Here is an 18,367-nt window from a genome sequence, read left to right on the forward strand (position 1 = left end):
AATCAGAGAAATGTCATATCGTGGTGATTCCCAGCTGTACCAGATGTGCTGTTAGCCTGGTCCTGACCTGACCGGTGGACAGTCTGACCCCGCCACGCTGGGCAGAAAGATTTGGATCCTTTTCTGCGTTCAAATTTGAGAACATAGTGATTTTTCAAGTGTTCCATGGACAGATATACTAAATATTCGATTCAATTCTATTCAATTTTATTTGTATAGCGCCAAATCACAAACAACAGTCGCTTCAAGGCGCTTTATATTGTAAGGTAGACCCTACAATAATACATACAGAGAAAAACCCAACAATCATATGACCCCGTATGAGCAAGCACTTTGGCGACAGTGGGAAGGAAAAACTCCCTTTTAACAGGAAGAAACCTCCGGCAGAACCAGGCTCAGGGAGGGGCGGGGCCATCTGCTGCGACCGGTTGGGGTGAGAAATATCTGCTGCAGATTTCTGTTGGAAAATCTGAAACTGTTTCCTTCCTTTCTTCTCCCAGGATCGCCACCATTGAGGTGCAGATCGCCAAACTGGACAGCGAGGCGTGGCCGGGGCTGCTGGACCCAGAGCGGGACCGCCTCATTCTCATCAACGAGAAGGAGGAGCTTCTGAAGGAGCTGCAGTATGTTAGCCCGCGGCAGCGGCTCCAGCCCAACGACGCCGAGAAGCTGGAGTCCGAGAAGAAGCGGCTGGAACGAGACCTGCAGGCCGCCAGAGACAACCAGAGCAAGGCGCTGACCGAAAGGTGATTAATGTACGACTGTAATGAGAACGTGTGCTGCAGGGTCAGTGCTGACGCTACAAATCACAGTAAAGTTCAAAACCCAGAGAAACTTTACTCACACGTGGGAAACGTCGCCGTGACACCGCGGCTTTCATTTTTTTTTCCTGAAATTTTGTTCCTGAGTTTTAGAACCAGGATTTGGTTCCAGTCGTTAGTGTGAAAACGCACTTTAACAAAATTTGTTTGCACGTGATGCGTTCAGGGAGCGTCTGGGTTTGCAGGTTATACTGTGCAGATTGTCCGGATCGCTCGCAGCGTCCTGCTGTGTGACGTTGGTATTTTCTCGCCGTGCTCGGGTAACCATTCCTCCTCCTGTGGTTTCATGTTGCAGCAGGACTCGCTGTGAGTGCGGTTCCCTCTGTGTACCTCCTGTAATCTCGAGGCGGTATAAAAAGCACAAAGTCGACAGCAGCAGTGTGTTATGCAACTCCAGTGTGGAGTGATTTACCTTTGCCCGTCATGCACGGTGCAGCGATGAGGAACCTCATGTGCACATGCAGAGGGTGCAGGGCCGGGATCCGCTGTGGCGACCTGTACAGGGAGCACGATGTTACTGCAGCGCCTCATTGATCAGCTGAACAAGCTGCTGGTTCGGTTCCTGAACGCATCTCCAGAAACTAAAAAGCAGCTGCTGCGTAAAGGTGCAGCGAGGAGGTCAGAGGTGATGACAGGTGTGTGTAAACGGCGTCATTATGTCCTTACCAGCTGGTGATGCAGCTGACCTTTACAGACGTCAGCCCTCCCTGAGGAGCATGAAGAATCTCCTTCCTCCTCCTCCTCCTCCTTATCATCATCATCATCATCATCATCATCAGTCCCTCGCATCCCTCTTAGCCTCGTAGCACCACTTTCACATTTCCTGAATACCACAGTCAACCCCCCCCCCCCCCCCCTCCTCCTCCTCCTCCTCCTCTAACAGGACTCCCGTTGTTCCTGTTCAGGTCAGACTCTACCTGAGCCCAGACTCTCTTTGTGTCGCGTCTCCTGTTCCTGTAACCTGAGAGGCTACACAGCACGCTCACAAAGAACAAGAACCTCTTGTAGTCCACCTTCCACACACACACACACACACACACACACACCCCTGCAGGTTCTGGTTTAAAGATTTTGGGCGGTTCAGTCGTCTGAATGTTGCTCAGGTCTGCCTCTGTGTGGACAGCAGGGTGTCTGCAGATCCTTTAACATCCTAAAATGTCATTAATACCCATTTACTAATAAAGACTAGTAAAACTAGCTGAATGCCTTTGGTGGAGAAGCACACACTGTAAATCAAAGATGTCCTAGCTTTACTGTGATAGGACGGTGGCGAGAGGATGGAGAAAGACCTCGGAAGACATGCTGTAAGCGGCCTCGGGGAGGACTTGACCCTGCTGTTAACATGCGGAGAGAAGATGGCGGTGTCTCCACGGTGTCCTGATCCCGATGGCGAGGAGTCAGAGGCGTAAATAAAAACGTAGACGTGTAAAAGGGAGATGAACAGGAAACAGAAGACGTCTGTTTGCACCGAGGCTGTAGATCTCCTTAACTGCTGCAAGCTGCGTGGCGTTCAGGAGCTGCTGCCGACATCGTTTTTTTCTGTACTGCAAAAACTAAACGGCGTCTTTGTGTCTTTGTTGTTTCAGGCTTCGTCTTCACTGCAAGAGGAACAAGCTGGTGAGAGAGCTGGAGGAGAACGTTCGCCTCGCCACCATGCTGCACACGCAGCTCAAGAGGTTCGTGCTTCTCATTGAGCTTATTAAAGATAATTAACACGTCTTTAAAGTTACCAATAACTCAGAGAGATGATGGAAGAATCTGCAGAAGTGAGAATGACGCAGAGTTCACTCAAAGAGTCTCGGTTTCCACAATTCTTTTCAAAATAAAGGCTCAAGACAGAAGCCAGGCGTGGAATATGTTGAACAAACGTGCAGAAATAACAGGAAATACGTTAAATAAGGCAACGTAAAACAGACTCGGGGCTCTGTGTGTGTCAGTCTGCCTCCAAAGGCTCATTTCAAACAAATAAAAAAGCATAAATCTGCCCCGGGTTCACTCCACAGCACATTCCTACAATTTTAAAACCTTATTTTAAAAAGACATGAAGCAGAAATAAGGATGCAGAAGAATGATGTGGATAGTTCAGTGGAGCAGATCTTAAAGTGTTTGTGTTAAATGTTCGTGTCGTGGTTTGTTTCTCGTTAGTGGGACAGATTTCTCTCTGCTCGCTCTCACCGGGCGGTCGACAGACGTTGTCGTTGTTATTCTGCTCTTTTTAAAATTGCTGCAGTAAAAAGTTCAACACCACAAGTTGAGCGTTGTCGACTTCTTTGTCTCCTCCCGAGTTTGATGTAACAGGACAGAAAGTACGCCGCGTCCCTGCTAACGAGCTGTCACGCTTTAATTAGCTCGTCGTTCAGAGGCCGAGGAGGAGAGACGAGGACGACTTTTATCGTGAAAAAGTCAAAAAACGAGTTTTATTGGCAACAGTCGTTTCATTTATTCAAAGAAAAGAAGCAAAGCAAACAAACGTCAAACAAGACGTCAAAACAGGAACAAAAGCTTTTAGGAATCTGTTTGTTGCTGACGCTCGGCAGGAAGAGACCGGGACCTTAGAGCAGTTTTCCAGAGAAATGATTGGACAGCAGTCGAGCTCGGCTCATTTACGCCGTGATCGTAGTCAGCAGGTGCTGACTTTGTAGGTTTTGATCAGCTGATTGTTTCTTTAGTACCTGTAATGAAGTCGAGCAGCATTTTAGCTCGATGGAAACATCTGGACTGAAACTGTAACCAAACAGGTTTCCTCTACGTCACAATCTAAAGATAAGAAGTCCTGAACTTCTTCACGATCTCTGAATAAACTGCAGCGGTTTAACGTTTGTGACGTAGCGCAGCAGACACGAGAAACGGTCTTGTGTTTCTGGACGTGGGTTAACAGACTCGCGCTCCAGCGTTCACACGATTGCACCGATCAGCTGACTCACGCGTCATCGTGTCTGTGGTTAACTTCCTCCCCCTCTCTCCACAGCCTGTCGGCCAGCACCCTCTCCTGTTCGTCCGGCAGCAGTCGAGGCTCTCTGACCTCCAGCCGCGGCTCGCTGGCCACCACCTCCAGCCTTGGCTCCACCTCCTCCCTCAGCTTCACCGACATCTACCTGGAGCAGCCGGAGCTTGCCGACCCGGACTTCCAGAACAAGCTGGACAGCCTCCTGCAGGAGGGCGTCCAGGGGGGCTACCGGCCCTCCAGCTCCATCACCACCATCCACGAGCACGAGGTGGTGACCGGCAGCGGCGCGAGAGATGCCGGGAGACCCCAGAGCAAGGCAGGAGGCACCGGAGGAGACGCTGGAGGAGGCACAGGGGCTGGCGTGGGGGCGGAGCCGTCCAGGATCCAGGCCCTCAGACTGTCAGAAACCCCCCGCTCAATGAACTCCTTATCCCCGCGCTCGTCTCTCTCCTCACTGTCTCCGCCGTGCTCGCCCCTGGTCACGGACGCTAGCTTCCTGTCAGGCGAGACGTTCGCGGGCCCGTCAGGGGGCTCCGGGTTGGGGCTCGACCTGGAGCTCCACAGCAGGCTGGCCGAGCTGGAGCTCAGGCTGGACTCTGAGGAGGAGCGTCAGGAGGAGCACGGCGGTCCGGAGGAGAAGCAGAACCACCATGGCGGGCTGTGCGAGGAGGTCAAAGGTAAACAGGAAGCAGATGTTACACAGCACGATCTATCTGACATGTTTTTAGTGTTGTGAGGAAACACCTGATCATTATTGATCCCAGTCACTGATTCTGGTTTCACTTTGAGTCCTGCTGCATCAGCAATCACACGAACACGTCTTCATCTCAGTGAGGACGAACGCTTTTCTGAGTCCTTTTAATCAAAGTGTTGCTAAGGTGACAGTGAGCTGTCTTTGTAACCTCTTCATAAATGCACCGCAGACCGCCCACCATCAGAAACTAGACTAAAAGCTGCGTGTTTGAGTGAAAACGTGACTCTTGATCAGACCTGAGGAGCCTCCTGGGCTCTCAGCCTCACAGCAGTCAGGTCTGATTTGTAAAACAAAGTGAGGAATGAGCCGCTGTGACAGAGGCAGCTCTTGACTTCAGAGAAAAAGCTTTATTAGAAAGCCCGACTCCAGGAACCCTCCTCCTCCTCTCAGTGTGTGTGATGAGGAATTTAATCCTGTGTGTGACACCTGACGGCTGCTGGCAGCGATGAGGAGGGTGGAGGTGAAGGTCAGGAGGGTTTAGGGTTGCAGCTGTTCAGCGCTGAAGCTCGTTCTCTGCATCAGGAGACGGCGGTTACAGCAAAACTGTGATCGCATTATCGCTCCAGTTTTATTTTTTCAGATATAATTTTGACTTTTAACCAATTTTAAAACTAAATAATTGAAAAACTTTTTTTTCCAGGTAAATCAGTTCAGTCTTAAAAAAAAGACTTTTTTATGATATTTAATCTTTTCCTCCTACATCCTCTCACAGTACAAACATTTGGTTTTTTCTGCATTTCTGATACGGCCGACAAATGCAGGATTTTTAAGGCTGATATTTGTATTTGGTGAATAAAACGTTCGACATGTGGGACGATATTTTTTGTCTTTCAGGGACATAAAACACGAACATCTTTGCCTGACGTTTGTTAGTGTCGTTATTTCCGAGTCCTTTCTGAGTTTAATCCTGTTTTACTGTTAAAACCAGTCGTGGATTACTGGTTTATGCTCTGCCAGCCTGCAGCAGCAGGGCGCCCTCTACAGGACATATTATGCAACATCAACACCTGTAACACGGTTCACGGATGTTTCTCCCATTTCTTCTTCTACTCTTCCATTTTTTATCGGCTGTTATTGATGTTGATACGATATCGATATCAGCTGATACCCTGGTGCCGGTGTATTGATCAGTTCTTATTTCTGGTCCCTCATAACGTCATAAATACAGAAGAGAGCAACATTTTCAGGGTTTAGAAGCACACTAGTTACATCAACTCTGAAGACAGTTTTTTGAGTTCTTCACTTTTTTTTTTTATAACTTTCCCCCAGTGTTTTACTCTGAGGGTCTTTGTTGCCTTGTGTTATGGATCAGGCGGGGCCTGTGGGCCTCACGTGTGTTTTAGGACCGAGTGAGTCGATGAATGTGATGTTTTCACGTTTCACTCCAATCCCAGGCCCCTTTCTGCACCTGAGCGCTGACCTACCTTTGCTTTTGTTACCGGCTTGTCTCTCTCCTGATCTGCTTTCGGCAGCATGCAGCACTTTGCTGTCGGCTCCGACGTCTTTCGTGGCGCTCTCGTCTCTGCCTGCGCTCGCAGACTTCCTGCCATGATGTCAGACTGACTGGGACCAGTAACGAGGGCTTTATAGGCAAAACTCCCCCAAATCTCTGCTGGACGACCCCGTGACCCCTACCACCCTCATCTCCCTCCCCCCATTTACTTCTTTATTTGAGCTTCACTTAAATAGTTTAAATATGAAATAAATCCGCTGTGAGAGACACTTTTAGCTTCAGTGATGGTCGGTGTTGTTGAATAATGTGTTTAATAATCAACAAAACATTAGACGAGGAGCCAAAGCAGAAAGTTTAATTCAAATAAAAAAGAAACTGTTCTGTTGTTTTAAATGTTTTAATTTTTTGCTGCGTTTCAGCAGCTTGTTGCACCTTTGTGTGGTTAATGAGAGCTCGGAGAGCAGCAGTGAGAGTCAGGCTCAGGTGAAAGCTGGACCTGGTGTCTGGTTTCCTGCTCTTATCAGGTTAAAGCCACACGAGCCTGAAGTCTTTCTCAGGTCCACATCACATGTAGTCCACAGATTATTGATTATATTAGTTTTAATTTATTGTTTGCAGTGCTGGGCGGGCTCCAGGCCAGGTTTGATTAATTCACTTCATTAACCTCGGCCCACAAAGTATCAGATAGACTCATGTTCAAGTTTTTGGGTAAATTTCTCATTACTGACACTGACATCATTTTTTTCTACAGTTTGGATGTTTTGTGTTTTTACTTGCACACAAATAACACGAGTGGGAGTCAAAGACGCCACACGTGGTCGCTGTTTCGGCTTTTCACCGCTTTATGGAAGGATGATTTTGAACTGTGACTCGTGCAAAGCTGATGGAGAATACAATTACACATTAAATTATTTCATTCATTTATTTCTCTTCTTTTGTTTTTTTAGGCTCAGCTTCGGAGCTGCGAGGGGCGGGGCCAAAGAAAATGGGCGTTACCTCGGCCGTGTCTGACGAGTCGGTCGCTGGCGACAGTGGTGTGTACGAACCGTCAGAGCGCAAGTACGAAGGTTTTCAGTTTGAGGTCATAGATTTGTCCTCGTATTGTTACGCTTTTATTTTTCCTGGTCTGGCTCTTTGTTTCATAAATTTAAGGTTACGGTTTGTTAATAAATGAGTAACGTTGGACGGATTTCCCGTAACTGCAGCTGAAGTTTAAAATAACTTTGCGTGCTGTTTCCCGCAGACCCGGCCTCCCCGCCGACCTCCTGCTGAGCTCCTACGAGGACCGGCTGGCGCCCGGCTGCCCTCAGGTGCAGCTCGGCTTCCGTTACGAGGCCAGAGACCGGCGCTTCACCGTCTACGTCATGCAGCTGTCCAACTGCAGCGCCCTCTGTCTGCCGACCGACCAGAAAATGTACGAAGTCTCAGTGTGTTTCCTGTGCCTCGAACGTATCGCGGCAGGTTTAATGGCCTCTGCCACGCTGCCGTGTGTTTGAGGCGCTCAACAGAAAAACTCAATTCAGTCGTTTTTTTCTTTTCTACAAGGCAGTTTTATGGAATCTGATCTAAAACTAAAATGATTATTTACTGAGATCATAATGAACTAAAATATGTGTAAGTATAATCACAGAAAACAGCCAAGCCGCTCCGCCTTTAGGTGATGTTTCAAAGTAATAAAGTTCTTCAAAAAGTAAACAAACTTTTCCTCCAAAGAAACAAAACTAAACCAGAGGTTGATGCCACAGGAGGCTACATCCATCTTTAGCGTATAGTCTGTCATTTACATCGTGACATCATCGCGTGACCTTTGCCCTCGCCTCCTGCAGGTATGTACGCGTGGCGGTGCTTCCCTGCATGGAGGCCACTCGCTGCCTCTTCCGAACACGCAGCTCGCCACCTCGAGACGCCGTGGAGTTCAACGAGGTGTTCGGCATGCAGATTTCCCACAGTTCACTGCGGCAGAAGACCCTGAGGGTGGACGTGTGCGACACCAGCAAGTCGGGCCACGAAGAGTGTCTGGTTAGTTTCAGTTTGTACGTCACTGTAAAAAAAATAATTATAGTGTTCACTAATCATCGAGGATCTTACGGTTTATTGTTTGTTAAAGGTCATTAGCTGTTAATTAATCATCTGTTAACGAGGTTATTATCACACACAGTTTAATACATGCTCAGACTCTCTCTGACTCCCTTCCTCTTCCTCGCTGCAGGCGGGAGCTCAGATCAGCCTCGCTGATGTCAGCTGTTCGGAGGAGAAGTGCACCAAGTGGTACAACCTGCTGAGTCGTGTCTACCTGCCCGAGGTCAGCAGAAGCCCGGTGAGCGGCCCAGAAATGAGCCGTGCTTCGTTTCCTCTCCACAGTTTCATTTTAAACTAATTCTTCTCATTTTAGTTCTCAGATGTCTTTTTGTTACACATTTAGATGCTTTCAGTGAGTCACAGCATGAGTTTAACATCCCTGTGGGATAATATTGATCATAATAATAAAGTTGTTTGTGCGCACATGAAGAAGGAAGAAGAAAAGTAACAGTTACAATTTTACACTTTTCTGTCATTAAATTGATAAATGAGTCAATAAAAAGGTTAAAAAGTCTTTAAAGCTGTGAGTGAGACAGAATATCCACTTTGTTCAGTGTTGCCAACTTAGCGACTTTGTTGCTATATTTAGCGAGTTTTCAAACCCCCTTAGCAACTTTTTTTCTAAAAAGCGACTAGCGACAAATCTGGCGACTTTTTCTGGTGTTATTGGAGACTTATTTATGACGACTTTTTGACGTGAAAGTGGGTATCGCTCTTACTCTCAACAAGCAGCGGTGCTGCCGTGGGCACCTCACCCGTGCCAAAGCGCTCACGGGTGGAGGATAGTCCTCCCCCAGCTGCTATCAGGACAGGAGATGTTCGCACCTATGCGTCCAAACGGCAAATGAATCGCGCATGAGCAAAGCCGCTGCTGCCGCACTGACTGTAACGCAGTCAGTTCTTCTTTTACTCTTATGCTGTTTTGTGGATCACAAGGTTTTAAACTACTTATAAACACACACACAAAGTAACTCCACCAGAGTGCCTATTTCGGGTCACTTTTGCCGGTCCAAACCCGGATAAAGGAGCAGGGTTGGAATTGTGACATTAAAAAACAATAATTACTAAAAGAAATTTAATTTGTAGTTCTAAATAAATTCTAACTGCATTTAGGACGTTTTTTACTCACTTTATGTCTCTTCCACGATGTTATTTCTCTCTCCAACAACGTAGGTTACAATTACAGTAGCGTGACCAATTATGCAAATTAGGCGATGACGTCATTTAGCGACTTCTAGCGACTTTTAGGACAGCCAATAGCGATTTTCCTTACTGAGGAGTTGGCAACACTGTTTTTGTTGTCGTTCAGAAAATACACCACTTACTCCGGATCAGAACTACATTTCTCAGCGTTTACTCGTCACCGAGCTTCAATCTAAATACATAAATCCGTTTAAAAGGATAGAAAATAAGACGCCATGTTGGATGCAGTCACGTAGGAATATAAGAGGAATTCTATTGACCCACGATGAGTGTGGAAAACTGTTCGGGACATAAATGCTGTGTGTGTTACGAGTGTGACGGGGAATGACGTTGTTGAATGATCTCAAAAATCTGGAAGTTTGGAACAATTGGAGGATAAAAACGTCCTGATGAAACTGTTTGTGTTTCAGACTCGCGTTTCCAGTGGCGACCGAGCCGGAGCGCCCGAGGATGACGAGTGGTGAGTGTTGAGGATGAAAATCTGAGTGACGCAAACTATGAGCGAGCCTCGTGTTCAGTCTGAGGAAGATGATGGTGGCATAGCGAGTAAGAACTTGTCTGTGGTTGGTCTTCATCAGGCATGGCGAGCCTCTGGAGGCGGACGTGTTCGATGACGACGAAGGCACGGCGTGGAGGGGCGGGGCCTCTGGAGGAAGAGGATGAGTTTTATCCCGAGAGCAGCCAATGGGAAGCGGAGGAGGAGAAAGATGAGGAGAAGGGGACCAAACCCCCTCCTCTTCCGACGGCGGTGGCGGCAGCAGCCACCATCACAGAGAAGGTAACGCCATTTATTTCAGCTTTAAGGTCAACGAGCCGCTTTGTGTTTCTAGTTCTTCTTCTCTGATAATTGGGAAGAATCACTTCCTGTTCCAGTGGACCTTTTTCGAGTTTGTTTTTAAGCAGGAAGCAGTTTTACAACTAAAACTGTGACGGCGCCTCGGTCGGTGAGCATCCTCATTACCGCTGCGGTTCTCTCCTTCAGGTGAACAAGGAGACGAGCATGGACAGCCTGCCGTTGCTGCATCACTGCTCCGTGGTTCGGCCCAAAGAGCGGCGCCCGGACGTCCGCCAGCAGAACCCCTTCATGAGGGGCAACACCATCATCCGGTCCAAGACCTTCTCGCCCGGACCTCAGAGCCAGTACATCTGCAGGGTAAGTGAGACCCACGCAGGATTTACGCTGATGGCGACGCTGCGACTTCATTAAACACGTGTTTTTGTCCTCGCAGATTAACCGCAGTGACAGCGACAGCTCCACGCTCTCCAAGAAGTCCCCGTTTGTCAGAAACGCCTCCGAGAGACGCAGCATGCGCATGAAGAGGGTAAAGACTCCGCCCCCCCGCCTCTGCATCACTGCAGAACCATTAGACATTAGCTAGCGTCACGCCTACTTTGTGTGGCGGATGTAGACAAAAGAATGTAGTTCCTTTGTGAGACTCGTCATCGAAGCTTTGTTGGTATTTGTTGAGTAAGTGATTCTAAGTAGCTTTGCATGATTCACAGTTCATAATAATCCTAGTTTATCTGATACTGAGCCTCGGTGCAGCGCTGTCTGTAATGAGCCATTTTAGCCCCTCCCCCTTCACCTGTGAGAGTGGCTGTCCACCCTGAACCGCGGGACGCTCGATTCCCGTGTTTCAGCCTCAGTGGTGCGGTTTCTCTCGTCTTTCTGATCCTCCTGCTTCTCGACTTCTCGAAAGTCAAACCTTCACATTTGCTGACCGCATTAACTCGGAAAGGAGAGCCGATTTGCATTTTTTGAGGCTTTAAACCGCTAACGACTCCCAGTGAAGCGACTCTTAATATTTAATGACCGTCTGAATGTTTAATGCAGCGCTGACATTTCCAGCTTGTATTAATTTAAAGTCGAGGCAGCAGATTCGGCCTCCCGAGGCTCCACGGCAGCAGGTGTTGGTGACAGTATTTTCAAATAAGTCGAGGTGTTATTAAACACTCAGGTGACTTTTAAGCCCTCTTCAGACATCGAGGACTTTACAGGCTTCTTCGCTGATGCCTGCACTTAAACCTGAGCAGACATAGCAGGGCTGTGTGCGTCGAGCTGTGGTTCAGCCCAAACAGCAGCAGGAAACCCTGATGTTTGGGTTCTGTTACCTTTGGGTTTGTTTTGTTTTATGCACTTTTGTTTTTCTTTCTTTGCCTTCGGCTCAAACTCAGCCCAGCCTGTCTGACTGACAGAACCAGGCAGCAGTGACGTTGTGTGACGTTGTGTGTTTTTGAATTGTGCTGCAGCAGGGAGGAAATTGAAGGTGTTACTGTTTTGTTGCACTCGTTCACAGTTTCTGTCAGCTTCTCTGTCGCATTTTTTAGAGCTTGTCAGTTCATAGGCGACGATTTTGTAGCAAATTTGCAGTTGTAATGTTTCCCTGTGTTTTGTCCTCGGCACTTAACCCCGCCCCTTCCTGTCCTCTCTCAGCCTCCTGTACCCGTTAAAGGTCTAGACGGGCTGCTGCGGACCTCCCTGGACCTGGAGTTGGACCTGCAGGTGTCCCGGACGCGGCAGGCCCGGCTGGCGCAGGAGCTGCGGGTGCTGCGGGAGCTGAAGACGCAGCTGGAGAAGGCGAGGCAGCAGGGCCAGAAAGAGCTGCCCGCCTGGGTCCAAGAAGACGAACGCTTCCGGCTGCTCCTCAGGCAGGCCGAGAAACAGGTGAACTTAACGCAGAGTGTCCAGGGCTCCCGTGGAGCCTCTGTCCACATGTTACATGGTGAAATCAATTTCTGTGTCCTCATTTTGCTCTTCATGTGCAGATGAATCCGATAATCCTCCAGAGGGCGCTCTACTTTTGTTCTTTTTTTACTGTAACAGTAGAGTTGTCCCGCTGGAATAAAAACTCTCTGGTTTTGTTCTCTTCAGACTCGGGAGGAGCAGCAGCAGGAGAAGCGGGTGGAGAAAATGATGAAGGCCGCAGCCAAGGACGTTCACAAGATCAGAGGCCAGAGCCGCAAAGAGGTCCCCGAGGTGCAGACCTTCAGGTACGAAAAGCACCACCACCACCACAGATTCATTCATGGGGCAGTTAGAAGGTGGCGACCCCATCGCGCACGATGATGATGTCACTCTTTGCTGTGTGTGGTTTCAGAGAGAAGATGGCGTTCTTCACGCGAGCGAAGACCTGCATCCCTGACCTGCCTGCCGACGACGTGTAGAGAAGCATTTCAAAGTATTTTCCCTCCGGTGTCGTTCCCTGCTGTTCCTTCCCCGACGAAGCAAACGTCTGGCGGTATTATGAAGAATTAAAATAAATAATAATAATAACACTGATGATAATAATAAGTAGGAAAAAACCTTTGAAACTGTGGAGAGAGTAATTTTAAAGAGCTCAGCATTTCTAATGTGGATAGTCTTTGTTTGTAAATTAGCGATAGCACTGCTGGAGCTTTTGTTTTTGTCCTTTTTTATTCTCGTTTCCACTTTTCTGTTTTTGTTTCTGTTACTAACCGGCTGTTCTTAGACTCGTAGGTGTTTAAAATCATTCCAGCACAGAATCATACGGTCACACATGAGCATACGAAGACTTTTGTACTGAAAATGGCACAAAATCAAAAATGGTACTCAAAGGAAAATTCAGCTACAGCTTAAAGATATTTAATATTGACCTTCAGATGATGTGGGATTTGTTTTGTTTTTTTATTATTAGAGTATTTTCTGAGCAGACAAACAGCACAGTGTTTAATTTTTTTTAATTTGTTTTTAAATGCAGCTCTCCCTACACAACAACAGTGAAACACTAAAACATGTTTGTGCATACGAATCACCGCAGTCGCCGCAGGTCGTTGGAGATCCGTCGGAGTTATAATCCTTAAGATTTTTAATCCAGGTCGGGTTTATTTTCTACACAGACGTGAAATTTCTGCTGGTTAAATGAATAAGAACAAAAAACAAGCAGCTGTGTCTTAGAGCGGGGCAGCTACAACTCCCAGGATGCATTTCAACAGGAAGCATCCAGTCAGATTCATTTTGAGGAGAAGCTAAAGATTAAGTAAAGATTAAATAGCCTCAGATTATATCCCGTCCATGTCATGATCATGTCCAGTCATAATTCATGTGCCTGTTTAAACCTTAAAGATACTTTTGAGTTTTTTATGGCCCAGTGTGGATTAAAAAGTGACAGAAATAAGTTTTTCAAACTACTGCGCTGTTAAACTGTAAGGAGGGCGTAGTAAACTCCAGAGGCCAAAAAGACAACTAATCACATGTTATGGCTCATTTATAAAGAGATTTAAGTCACTAAATCTACAGTTTATTGTAAAATGAGGCACTTAGAAGTGGAGCAAAGAGAGCCAAACTGCAGCATCTGTGTTCAGCTAATTCTGCAGTTCTTTAGGTTTCCTGTGTGATCCATACAGACTTTATTATTATTCATCCATCACTGAAGAAATTCACCTCTCACAGCAGCGCAAGGGTCAGGAAGAAAAAGCGAATTAGAGATTAATACACAAAAATACTGTACAGGAGTAACTGATACCATGTACAAATGGTACTGTAAACAGTGAAACGGACTAAAATACACTAGAAGACTGGAAGACGGCAACATTTTGCAACATTCTGTCCAAACACATTTTTTTTAGCCCTTAGTTCTGTATGATGTCATACAGAGGGGATTTTTAATATGGCCATCTCAGGCTCCACCCAATCAAAAGAAAGCCTTCCTTAAAGGGGAGGGGCTAAAACAGCTTCCTTCACAGAGAGGATTAACTGAGGGGCTGCACCAAGGTCCAGTCTGCCATAAAGAAGGATTATTTTGAACTGTTATTAATGCATAGCTGCTCTCTGCGAGCCGAAGAGTTAAAAATAAGCTGCCACGCTTACTGCCAAACTGACCCTAGACTGAAATCTTAAGGATTATAGCGCCGTCATCTTCAAACACTGGCACAAACTGTAAGTTTTCTGTAAACTGAGCGACGTCGTGCTGACGGCTCAGGTGTGCGTAGCACGTCAGCATGCCTGCACGACAGCAGCTCCGAGGAGACGTGTCACTCTGAGCGTAATCCGTAATCATCGTCTCTCGTCACACAAACACATCGGTGTAGAAACAGCACTAACTCACACTAACACTCAGGTAGTCGATCGGGTAGTCTGCACTTTAAGAAACTTGAGGTAGAAGTTTGAACAAAGAAAAACTTGATGTGGGTTTTTGGAAAGTTAAACGTCTGGAAACCTTTGCCTCACGCTGGAACGATTTCTGATTGTCGAAACAGGAAGTGATCTCAAACGCATTTCTGATGACTGTGAACTTGTTATTGATCGCATGATTGTTTGACTGGAAGCGACTGAAAAAAAAACTGAGTCGTCAGCCAATAGGAAGACAGAAGTCCAGCTTTGCTTCGTAAGCTCCTGCGCTTCTCTCTGATTGGCTGATCAGTTTTTGCAGTTTTAATTTCAGACTTCCTGCCCTCACGTTTCCACCTGTAACTGGATGTTTGTGAAGCATTCACTTCTATTAGAACTGGACCTTCTGCACTTAAAACTGTTGGATGGCGTTAGTGTGGTGCCCCAGCAAAACTCAGCATATCGTCTTTTATTCCCCAGCTGGTGATTTAAACAGTTTTTCTGCTTGTTTCAGTCTGTTTGAAGCTCTGAAAACCAGCAGAAAGACACATTTGATCAAACTTATTGAAGCATTGAGCAGCTAAAGAGCCTCAGGAGTTGGTAAATATTAGAAAAACCACACTCCCAAAGACTCCTGACACGTTCTATATAAACTGATGTTTAATGTAGTGTTTACATAAACAGGCAAAAAGAAATCTGGCACAAGAAATTTTCATTTTTCAGCACCGTAAGCAGCAGGAACCAAAAGAAATCAAATCTTTCCTGACATCTACTGCAGGCATTTGGTAAAGTAGCTAATGATGGTGCCTTTTAGAAGTAAAAGCGTTAAAAAAGTAAATAATAATAAAGTGATGGTATTGAGTCAATGTAAAGGGAACATCAAAAAGTAATTCTAAACCTGATTTAATTGATAAATTGTGGATAATTGCTGTATCCACCTGTTTGATGAATATGTGGAGGATTGAATGTGCCAAAATAAACAAAATATGTGACTGAGTGAATAATAAAATGACATTAAATGTTCAAAAAAATAAATGCATGTAGGTATTTATTAATTTATAAAATGTGACATGAGTTAATATTTTTAAATTAATTTTTTGCAGAAATACAGGGAAGGTCAGTAAACAGATATTTGTCCTACATTTTATAATTGAATGCCTTTAATGTTGAAGAATTTTGTTGTTTTTTACATTTGTAATTTATTTATTAATTTGTTTGCTGTTCCATTATTATTTTGGCAGTTTTGATCCTCCATACAGGCGTGTGTCAGGAAGTCTTCTCCAAAATAATGATAATTATTATTATAATAAAAAGTGGAAAATTCTTCACATGGAAAACATTTAACATGAATTCTAGATTATTATTACAAAATGTTGGATTATAAACTACCTGCTGAACATGGAGCGGGAAGCAGATGATTTATTCAGGAGGTGGTGGAGACCAAAAATGGAGCTAAAAATGAACGCTGGGCCTTGATTGGTTACTAAAGTGCCTGTGACTGCCTGATGTTGTCACTCTGTAGCTGCTGAATCCAGAAATAAGCGGCTGTCTATTGAATATCCGACTTTCCTTCTTGCTGGGCCACCAGGCTGATGGTGTCGGTGCGTTTTGTTCTTCGTGTTTCCATTCCCCGTGTAAAGAAGAACATAGCTGACGAAAACCAAGCTGCTGCTGCTGCTGTCATTCCAGATGTTTCTCTCTTCTTCTTCTTTTTTTAACTCTGTGTAGAGAAACAGCAGCTCTAGAAAATGATTGAGTTTTTTTTATTGTCCATTTTGACCGTTTACCTTGTTAGTCATCTCCACTTCCTGTTGCTTCCCAGTCTCTGTGAGTGTTTTCAGTCCTCATTAAAGCGCCAGATAGTCCCACCACATCCAGGTAGGAGTAGATATATTTTTCTAGAATGTACATTTAAAAAAGGTAATAAGATTGAAATAACGAGACACTAATGACTTCTTAAAGAGCCTCGGTAGGACGTGAATCTGACACAATCGCCCGACATCAGTGTGAACAGTCAGTGAAAAAGACCAAAACCAAAGATTTAAAAGCTGATCCCCGTCCTCTGACGTAAAACGATTCAAATTCCTTCATCACAAGGTGTTTTTGTAATTTTACCCTCTGCTACGGCACGACAGAAAATCAGACGCTGGAAATAGTGAGCTGCTAGCATGTGGTGCTAAAGCTAAGCTAACACCTGCCAGTCAATCTTACCATTCTGAAACTTCCCTTGGTTTACTCTCAGACTGCTGATGTCACCGTAAAGATGCAGCCAGAGGTTTTTTTTCTTTTTAAGGTACTTGATGTGAATTTCAGGGTTTAAAAAAATACTGTAAATGTTCCAAAATTAACTAAAGAGAATATGAAGAAACGGCTGCTTTGACCTGATCTGCACACTGAGCTTTTTTATCATTGAAATAAGGCCTGTATTTTCATGTAATACCAGTTTGGACCACAGGATGGCACACCGAGTCATTACAGTGAGTGTCCAGGAAAAGACAAAGCCTCCTGAGCGACAGGGAAATATAAACAACTGGATCTGAAAAAGGCTCAACTCATTCAGCAAACACTGCCCCCTGGTGGTGAACATTTTAGTTAGTCTGCAGAGGGGAATTACAAAAAGTACCTTTTAACCGTACACTTGCTCATCAGACCACTTTGTGAGCTTTTGCATGTTTTTTTCACCGTGTCTGGTGTATCTTTTTTTAAAATCAAAAAAAGTTGGTAATGAAAAATGCGTCGTTGTTCTCCGAGAGCAGATCAGCTGGTAGATTCCAGTTTGTACCGACTGTTCGGACTGAGAACTGAACAAACGTTATGGAGTCGGGCGTGCGCCTGCAGGGCGAGCAGTGGGTTCACTTCAGCTGTGGAGGTGTTTTTGTTTAATGTCCAAACGAGCCGCCGTCGCTGGGTGTGTAAGAAGACTTGGAGGAACTTTGATTTTTTTAATATTAGCCGTTTTTTTTTCGTCCTCTGTGTACTCGAGTAGATTGGAGCCATAGGAATCCAGCGGTTAACCTCTGATTAAAAAAGAGTCGTTTATATGAAACATCTGGATGAAGCAATGTAGGTTTTTTTTAAAAAAACAAATGCTGTTAGCCACAAATGATTCTTCTTCATCACGTAGGCAAATCTTTGTTTTTTTGTGCTTTTATGTTTATTTTATCTGATGAATCTGTTCAAACCTGGTGATGTGTTTGCAGGCGGCTACGAGAAACACACTGCATGTATTTATTGCACTTCTGTGATTTTTTTTTTTTTGAAGGGGGGGGGGGGTTTGAGTTTTTTTTTTTCCATTTTATCATAAGAGTCCTGAAAAGCTGTGAATTTTATTCTCAGACACTGTACTGTCGACCAGAGTTGTAAATATTTCACCAGCACAAAAAACAAACGATATGTTTTGTAGTTTCACAACAAATAAAAAAGTTCTTCTCTTCTACTCGTGTGGGTGTTGTGTGTTTTTCTTTGCTCTGTCCTGAAATCCATGAGAGCAGAGATGATAAAGGCAAGTCTTTTTCTTTCTGAAATTCTAATTATCAAAAGAGGTTTCAAAATGACTATTAAAATGCTGGTATCTGAAAAGTTGGCATTAAATTGTTAAATTGTTAAATTACTTCTGTGGGATACCACAGGGTTCTGGACTTAGTCCCTTTTCTTTTATTATATGCTAACAATTTTAGGACTACATGCCAGTCATTAACTGGAGAGAAGAAATTTTTATTTATTTATTTATTTTTTAAATACTTTGTATTCTTGAGCTGATATGAGCGGAATCACATCATCTACAAAAAAAGCAAAGATTTGCTCCTGAGACAACAAAACAAGTAACTCTCTAACCAAAGTAAGAGGGTAAAGAGATTCAAGACCAAGATTTTCTTCATGCAAACACACCAAAATGACTTTTATGTGTGTCATGTGGTAAGTATCACTCAAAACACAACCACTGACACGATAAGACTTACAAAAGATAAGAATATAAGATGTTGGACTGTCATCAATTAACAGACATGCATTTGCAGCACTGTAATGTTGCACTGAATGTAGT

The 18,367-nt window shown here is 45.1% G+C and overlaps 1 protein-coding gene across 1 annotated transcript in view; it reads left to right on the forward strand.

The window, feature by feature from the left end:
• Positions 1-17,761, forward strand: part of wwc1 (WW and C2 domain containing 1) — a 43,464-nt gene extending 25,703 nt beyond the window's left edge. Inside the window, exons 9-23 of the mRNA XM_019363506.2 lie at positions 501-746; positions 2,408-2,497; positions 3,790-4,445; positions 6,923-7,034; positions 7,219-7,389; positions 7,802-7,994; positions 8,185-8,292; positions 9,668-9,717; positions 9,760-9,803; positions 9,836-10,035; positions 10,240-10,410; positions 10,487-10,579; positions 11,692-11,922; positions 12,130-12,248; positions 12,356-17,761. Of these exons, the coding sequence (XP_019219051.1) occupies positions 501-746; positions 2,408-2,497; positions 3,790-4,445; positions 6,923-7,034; positions 7,219-7,389; positions 7,802-7,994; positions 8,185-8,292; positions 9,668-9,717; positions 9,760-9,803; positions 9,836-10,035; positions 10,240-10,410; positions 10,487-10,579; positions 11,692-11,922; positions 12,130-12,248; positions 12,356-12,422 (2,551 nt within the window). The 3' untranslated portion in view covers positions 12,423-17,761. The remainder of the gene's footprint in view (positions 1-500; positions 747-2,407; positions 2,498-3,789; positions 4,446-6,922; positions 7,035-7,218; positions 7,390-7,801; positions 7,995-8,184; positions 8,293-9,667; positions 9,718-9,759; positions 9,804-9,835; positions 10,036-10,239; positions 10,411-10,486; positions 10,580-11,691; positions 11,923-12,129; positions 12,249-12,355) is intronic.
• The last annotated feature ends 606 nt before the right edge of the window (positions 17,762-18,367 follow it).

The sequence above is a fragment of the Oreochromis niloticus genome, linkage group LG10 (genome assembly GCF_001858045.2).
Source record: "Oreochromis niloticus isolate F11D_XX linkage group LG10, O_niloticus_UMD_NMBU, whole genome shotgun sequence".
NCBI lineage: Eukaryota > Metazoa > Chordata > Actinopteri > Cichliformes > Cichlidae > Oreochromis > Oreochromis niloticus.